Here is an 8,161-nt window from a genome sequence, read left to right as displayed (position 1 = left end):
TTGAAACGTTTACGTCGAGGCTAATAACATTGTTATGCTAGCGTCTTATATATTATTACTTTCTTCTGCGCGAGGTTTAGCCTGTGCTGAAATGTCAACGTACTATGGTAAGTGATACAAAAAGCTCAGCGTTAATGAAAACGAAAATGCTGTTGCTGTCTTATGAGGCGAAACTGCCGTGTACGTGATTTCCCAAGAAACATAGTTGAGGTCTCGAGGAGGGGGTGAAGTATCTTGTTGCCGTGTTTCGTGTCTTTGGGAGCTCCCAGCCAGTCCTCTCATGATCACACTGGTACTACTGTGTCGCTTCACTTAAACACAGGCGGACACACAATGCTCAGCTGGCTGGACGGCGGACAGGACACGTAACTTTGTGTCAATTTGCTCCTTCTTTGTTACTATGCTGTGTGTTAATTTGTGGTGAGTAACTAAAAAAAACTCTCTGTCAGTAAATACTTTAGCCTATAGAGTGACCTTAAATTGTTTCATGCTTTTTTCACTTCTCTTTATGCTTATAAAAACTGTGTGGCATATTTGTGTGAAATGTGGTAAGTTACAGTTATGCTGATTTTCTGCTTCATATTTCACACCTTAACACTTAACGGACAAGAGTAATGTTGAAGAAAACTTGTATGTGTTTGTGTGTATGTGTGTGTCCTGCTGCGCTTACGCTGACCGTGCCCGCAAGTGTTTGCCCTGTAGCGAGCAGTGGGGAACAGTGTTGTCATTGTGGCTGATATGATCGCTGTGTGTGTGTCTCCCTCCGCGAGGTGAAGAGGTCAGCTGCCTAATGACTGTTATTATGCCAAACAGGAAACGACTCCTACTCTCTTCCAGTGAAAACCCCGTGTAACATTCCTTAAGGCATTTAATGATTGTCTGAACGTTTTATTCTATCCTTGTATTGTTGTGGAAGTTTTTGTCCCATTAAAAGTCCTGCAACCTCTTCTTAATCACTTATGTGCGTTAACACAGTGTAGTACCTCCCTCTTACTGTTACACGCGAACGCGCACGCGCACTCTCCGTTGCTGCTGCTTTGAACCTTTAAATTATTGATGTGGTCTCAGCGGACACCTAGGCGAACTGCGAGGCTTTTCTGCTCTGTCAGATATTAAATGTAATAAATGTGATAGAACTGGAACAAGAGGGTGCTATAATAGCACTGCTCTGCAGTATTAATTAGACACAACTCTCACTCTGATTCTGGAAACCTTGAGCATGACTGTGCAGATGCTTTTCACCTGAGATAAATTCCTTTCCAGCTGTCTTTGTAGCAATGGTTCCTTTTGTGTAAACAGTGTAGGAGCTGAGCTAAGTCTCTTGTTTCATCTCGTATTTGCTGATGGATCCAGGAAGTTGCTCAGTCTGAGTGCACACACACACACACACACACACACACACACACACACACACACACACAGCCTCACTGGTCTAAGGTATTTGCTTACTGCAGACTATCTGAAGCCCCGTGTGGACCCTGGCTGACTGTGTATTAGTGTAGGGCAGTGACAGACTGTCAGTGCAGTGGTTTACATTCCTTTTCTCTGACAAGAAAAAGAAATGCTTCTGTTGTAACTGTGGGTGTGTGTGGTATGTTTTCGGTTGCTTGTGTTAAGTTCAGTCTAAATCCCAGTCCTGTTACCTATTGGATCACAATAGCATGCTCAGCACAGATGTTTCTAACTGTTGGCAAAGAAGAATAAGAGCTATATGCCAGGCTTTACATTTTAATAGTTTTTTTTCATTGAAATGTCTTCATATAACAGGGCAAAATAGGAAACGTGCATATTCACTGACTGACTTCTACAATATTATTCTCACACGGATTTTTGGAGGGTTTTTTTTAATGTTTCTCAAGCAAAACCACATAAACATATGTAAACCTTTTTTTGAGAAAATTGTGCTTTGTGTTTTCAGAGCTTATACGGCTCAAACCGGTCGGTCAGTATTTAAAAATACTTAGCAGAACAAAATCGGTCATCTGCTGCAGCCCTCAAACAAGCAAGCAGTAAATGGGGCTTGTGCCTAACAGCTTTTATTTTCTGTTGCTACTCACTTTTTCTCAGTAGTTTAGGAAAGTCTTGCCAAAGTGTGCAACCCTCAGAGTTTGTATTTCCATGTTCACATCCAAAAATAGCATTCACTTGAACCATTACATCCCCCACCCCCACCCACCCCACCCGAGCTCTTAGCACACAACCACTGGACGGCCTGTTTCCACGAATTCTTCACAAAAAACTCGAGGAATCACTGGAATGTTAATTACTCAGCGGGGAAAAGAACAAGAAAAATAAATGTTGATTTTTTTTTTATTATTTTTTTAAATATATAACTCATCTTGTTGTTAGTCAACAAAAGATTTCTCTTGACTACGAAACATGACTTTGTAGGATAATCACTATCAAGACTGAATTCGCCTAAACAAACTTGTGGCCTGAAACTGGCTCGACCAGCTGACAGGCAGCTTTTGGCAGGAAGATCGTTCTTTCCCTTAGCTTTTGAAAAGTGCTGTTTACGTTCTCAGTTTCCAATACATGTGAGAACGCAGCGCTGTCTCAGTATCGCTCAGCTGTCTTGAATAGTTGTTCCAGTATTAAAGTGCTGATTTGCATAAGATCTACTGTAATTGTAAATGACTAAAATCCATTTCTTTTTCTTCTTGTGTGATTCAAACTAATGTCCCTGCTTCCTTTTTGTTTCTGCAGAATGCATATCACCCACCGCAGTGCAACAATGAGAGGCATCCTTAAGAGAAAGTTTGCAGAGGTTGATGACAATGCCTACTCATCCTCCTCCTCCTGCTCGTCTCCTCCATCCTCCCTCTCCTCTCCTGCCTCCTCAGAGTCAGACTCTGATGGAGAGCGCGGCTCTTCTGAAAATCAGGATTTCACACCTCGCAGCCCTGCTTCACCCACCAGTTTGCCCAGTAAGTCTTCAAACCAGCTGTCTTTTTTCCTTGTCTTTCAAATAATGCAAACGTCTTCCTTATCTGTCCACTTTCCCATCAGCTTTTTATAGGAGTGTCTCTTATCGCCCCGCAGCAGCACAGTTATGACTGACTGATATGAAAACGCTAACCTTAGGGCTGTTCTAGATAACACAGAGGCAGGATGGCTCGCCTCTGGACTGCCTGGCTGGTTGTGTAGAAGATCATTTGCCTGAGTGCTAGGAAGTTGTGGAATCAATTTGAATAGTAGGGTCACTTTAAACAAGCCATATCGAATGGCCTTTATTCAAATGTCACGAGGCTGCACACCCCATCTATCATCACTGGAAGTGCTTATAGTCACAAAATTTGATGCATCAAAGAACAGGATTGCCAGAGATGTTAATAAGCGGGCAATCAGGCTGACGCAATTATAGATCTGTAGATACAGGAGGATATCAAGCCACATCCAGGTGCCGCTAAACAAATACTTGAGCCTCAGAAGCGAAACAAGCTGCACTAACAGAACACACATTTCACACACATAAAGGAGAAGGGAACTGGCACACAGATGGACTGAGAGACAACAACAGCACACACACATTAGAGAGCGAGGCAAGAGGAGAAGTTGAATGTCCCAAAGGACAGAGATTCGTAATGAGGCACCGGCAGCCAGAGGAGAGACACAGAGAGGTCTGTGGGTGGCCGATGGTTCGCCACAGAGGAAATCGGGAGGTGAAAATAGGAAGAGCGAGCTGGAGGAGGGAAAAGACAGACACAGAGACACGCTTTGGGTCATGTTCAAATAAACAAAGGTTTGGGGGAAATGTTTTCAGAATATTTACAGTAATCTCTTGGACAGGACAAACACGGTGTCTGCTAGACTTGATGGATTCGGTGTGGAAGTTGCCTGGACAAACAGCAGCTGAGGCAAGCTTAATCAGCTGGCCTCCCTTGTTTACTGACTTTTGCAACTGGAGTTCAGCCTCAGTTATGTGTGAAGGTCAGGCAATTTGTTGAAGCCAAACTGTTACATCAAGCAGTAACCCGATGGATGGATTGAAAACTAAACTGCCAGTGTCTAATTATACTGTGATAAACACCCAAGTAGCAGCAGGCAGCAAAGACGTGAACTCGTCTCTCCCCCGCTCTGTTCTGTTGATCAGCCTGTTGTTGCAATCGACCCGTCTTGGTATTTCCTTTGTACATGTGTTCAACTGTTGACCCTGGCCTCTGTAGTGAAGCACCTGTAGTGTGTCCCCTAGTGGCCACGCTGAGACCTGCAAAGCCTGTGTCACAACTCAGCCCGTATTTATCAGGCATCAAGGAATCTTTTCCTGGAATTGTGCTTCATGTGAAGTTAGGAGAAAAGGGACTTGAACAGTACTTCAAAGCAGCACTTAACTTTGAGCAAGGCGGATTCTGTCTGTGAGAACGTGGCATTGCTCTTGAAAGAGCAAATTAAGAATTAAAGTGACCAAATAGATTTCTTTTTTCTGATGGTAATCATTTGGAAACATAAAAAATAGAGCCTGAGGATCTGTGTGTACACTTTGGTGACCAAGTTGAAAAGTCAAATGTTAAAGTTTTGCTTAATTTCTTTAAAGCGCCCCTTTTATACACACATCAAACAGCACTTTATACAAAGATTCTTTTAGAGTAGCTTTGCATGATTCACATAATCAAAACCATCCGACACTGATTTAATCCACTGTCTGAAATAAGCCATTTTATCTCCCATTCCTTTTATTCTGATTGGATGCCCCTCACAGACATAAGGTTCAAACAATTGATGGACAATTATTTGTAACGTTTGTCATTTTTAATAATAAGGAAAGGAATAATAGGTGCGCTTGAAGTAACTTTACAGATGCATGTCTTTTATTATCATTATGGGGGTTAATTTCAGGGGAATGAGTCTATATTCAGAAGTACAGTCATTAAGGACCCTTTATTTAACAAAGTCCTTTTTTTTCTGTCACTGTTCAGCCTTAATGTTCTTCTTATTCTTTGGGAATACTTCATTTTGAAATCCATGTCTTAGTTATTTATGCTGAAGTAAACCTAAAATAAATTTCTATTTCCTGGCCTCTCCTGCTTTTGGGGAGGAGAAAATTACTAAAAATATCTTATTTGACAGAACTATAGGAGGTATTTTTAGTCATATAACACATACGTGTGCACTATTCATGGGTTAATGAAACTCCAATTTGCAAAAACTGGTTTTAAAAAAACAACCAGTTTATTTTAACAACGAACATTTTCCTGTTTGGGGAGTCCCAAAACTTCTGTATGTAGGAAATATTATTGCATCATAATTATTTTTGCCAGGATGGACTGATATATGATTTTGCTGACCAACATGCTTATGTTTTACAGTGTACTTATGGTGTCATTTACCAGATGCTTACTTTACACCACAACCAGGTACCGTAGTTCCTCAGTTTACGTGATGATTCTGCTGTTTGTTTTCTAAACACAACCAGCTCACTCCATCCTGAAGAGGCCTAAGCTTGCAAGCAGACCGTGCACCGTACGCTTTGACCAGGTGACAGTGTTCAGCTTCCCGCGGTGCCAGGGCTTTACCAGCGTGCCCAGCCGTGGAGGTGCCACCCTTGGCATGGTGCGGAAGCACAGCAGCCTTCAACAGTACACGATATCCGAGCATGCACTGGAACAACGGGACAGGCGCAGACAGAGACTCAGAGAGAAACGGAGGAAAGAGCGGTTAGAAGCTTTAAAACACAAAGTAGGTGCATTTCATTTCTAAACGTTTGCAGCGCCTGTCTGCATGACGCCTTTCTGACTTACTTCTGTTGTGCTCACTCCAGCTGATTACCAGTGGGGCCATTGACCAGCAGGAAGCAGACAGGCTTACTACAGATCAAATCCCAGATGAAGACACTGACAGCGACGTCAGTGATAGCGATCAGGAGGACAGAGGTTTCCTTCAGCCATTCTCCTCTAAACATCGCCAAGCCATCCTACAAGCAGCAGGGGTCAAGTTCATCGACAGGGAGGAGAAGAGGCAGCTTCATGCCTTGCGACTCTCTAGAGAGACCTGTGGATGTGACTGCCGAGGCTTCTGTGAGCCGGAGACCTGCGCGTGCAGTCTGGCGGGCATTAAGTGTCAGGTACATCTCCACATACACAGAATTTCTTCTCCAAACCTTCCCTCCATAAAGGGTAGTTTCAACATGTGTAATTCAGACTGATTTGAATGTAAATTGTAGTCTACCCTGAGTACGTATGCTTGTATATAGTCAGATGCTGAATGTTGGTTATTATTTCACCTACGTTTGTTTCTTAGTGACTCACTGATGCAGAGAATCCGTGAATCACTAAGCTGAGTCAGTAGGTTCTGTTTATGAGTAAATCACCATTTTCTTTCCTTGCTTTTGTCACATACAGGTGGACCACTCCAATTTCCCGTGTGGCTGCAGTAAGGACAGCTGTGGTAACATTCAGGGACGCTTCGAGTTTGATTCCCGCCGTGTGCAGACTCATTACATCCACACCGTCATGAGACTGGAATTAGAGCGGCGTTTGCAAGATGAAAAACAGAACCCTGAGGACCGGGCTGGACTTACAGAGGTGATTCAACAGCATGAAGAGGAGGAGGAGGTCTGTACAGAGCAGAATGCACAGGACAAGAGCTGTCCCTTTGGCTTTACCTCAGAGGAGGCTGGCCTTCCTGTCACCATGCCTGCCACCCCTTCATTCCATTTCATCCCAGAACGCTTGGTAGTGGAGGAGAACAGCTGCAGCAGCGATATGACTGAATCTTCTTGCTCCTCCTCTGACTGTGATGCAGGAGGAGGCTGCAGCGGGGGTCACAGTCTCCCTGATGTTGATGGAGGGTTGAGCCGTGCTCTTAGCCTCTGTGACTCGGACAGTAATAACTACTCCTCATACAGCCACCTGAGGCTTCAAAGAGACCCAGTGACACAGCACAGCAGCAGCGGCTCTGCCACTCACAGCAGTACTACTGACAGTACGGGACCACACACAGTCGACACATTCGCAGACAATATAAGCAGAAACTCAGTGACAGATTATCTTGATGAAAATGCGAATCAACCCAGAGACGTCTTCAACGACGACTCTCTCGATGACTTGCCAAACACGCCCTCTCCCACTGTGGACTATTCCTTTAGCAGATACATGGACTTGAGTCTGTCCTCTGACTCCGACCTGGAGTTCTTTGACAGCGATTATCCCTGCGGACCACTGCACAGCTCTTTCAAAGGGCACAGACACCCAGACAGTTTTCGCCACCTCCAGCTGTTTAGCTCCGTCAGTTTGCCACAGTACGAGTCGAGCACCCAGCTCCTGGAGTCTCTGATCGGGTTAACTGAACAGAACACAGAGTAGATTTATTCAGTCACTGATACCCAACTTTTTTTTTCTTTTAAGCAGATTTAAGGAATTCTTGTGATACGATAAAAGAAAATGTGTGAGAGAATGTAATGTCCTGAGCACTGCTTTTATGTATTAGTAATAATTTTTTGACGTACAAAGACTAATGGATGATGACATATTTTTCGTAGCTGGATATTTTTCTATTGCTGAAAAAATATTTGCCTTGAGTATTTGAAGAAGTATTTGCCTAGAATCTATGTCTTTTTTAATTTCCTAAAACTATATAATAAAAATCTGATGTGTTATTTAATTTTTTTTGTCATCGTGCCCATACCCTAGAGGGTATGCAAGAAGAGAGAGGTGCCATGTGAATAGAAACACGTGTATACTGCTGGAAGGTGGCCAAGACAGGATAGAGCTAATCCACTGTGACTCATGACTCCAGCCTCTAGTATGTGAATATTTTTTCTTAATAACTGCCAGGGTCACTGTGGATTATCTGTTATGTGTTTAGCAGTATGGTCAGAGTGTGTCTGTGATGGAATAATAAAATATTTTTATTTATTTGATTGCAATTTTTTGTTTGGAGGTGCAATTTTGTATGAAAGTCTCTATTTTTGTGGTTGTTCCAGGTGCTCCCACTATTTACACTACAAACCAAAATCCAAAAATGTTATGCCGATTAAAATCTAAAGAAAAATAGAAAGCACCAATCTTCCAATTTCACAATGCCACGCTGTATTCATAATAGAACACAGAAAGCATATCAAATGCGAGAAACAAAGTGAGACATTTTATTAGTTAATGAAAATGCACGTCTCAAAAAAGTTAGGACGGGAGCAATGAAAGGTTAGAAATGTAAAAAAAAAAAG

The 8,161-nt window shown here is 42.8% G+C and overlaps 1 protein-coding gene across 1 annotated transcript; it reads left to right on the top strand.

The window, feature by feature from the left end:
- Positions 1–248: 248 nt before the first annotated feature.
- Positions 249–7,853, top strand: LOC309693428 (cysteine/serine-rich nuclear protein 1-like). The gene is made up of 5 exons (XM_082512614.1): positions 249–420; positions 2,707–2,927; positions 5,414–5,676; positions 5,759–6,061; positions 6,339–7,853. The coding sequence occupies exons 2-5, from the start codon at positions 2,708–2,710 to the stop codon at positions 7,299–7,301; spliced, it is 1,749 nt and encodes a 582-aa protein (XP_082368740.1). The 5' UTR covers positions 249–420; position 2,707; the 3' UTR covers positions 7,302–7,853.
- The last annotated feature ends 308 nt before the right edge of the window (positions 7,854–8,161 follow it).

This window comes from Aulonocara stuartgranti, assembly GCF_965226115.1.
Source record: "Aulonocara stuartgranti genome assembly, chromosome: 18".
Classification (NCBI taxonomy): domain Eukaryota; kingdom Metazoa; phylum Chordata; class Actinopteri; order Cichliformes; family Cichlidae; genus Aulonocara; species Aulonocara stuartgranti.
Note: the sequence above shows the minus strand (reverse complement) of the source record. Positions and strands in the feature narration are given on the sequence as shown.

What these genes read in the sequence shown, in the direction of transcription:
- LOC309693428 (XM_082512614.1), top strand. Translation starts at nt 2,708, where the DNA reads ATGCATATCACCCACCGCAGTGCAACAATGAGAGGCATCCTTAAGAGA. An exon ending in TAGAAGCTTTAAAACACAAA is followed by an intron (nt 5,677 to 5,758) that starts GTAGGTGCATTT and finishes TGCTCACTCCAG; the next exon opens with CTGATTACCAGTGGGGCCAT. An exon ending in TGGCGGGCATTAAGTGTCAG is followed by an intron (nt 6,062 to 6,338) that starts GTACATCTCCAC and finishes TGTCACATACAG; the next exon opens with GTGGACCACTCCAATTTCCC.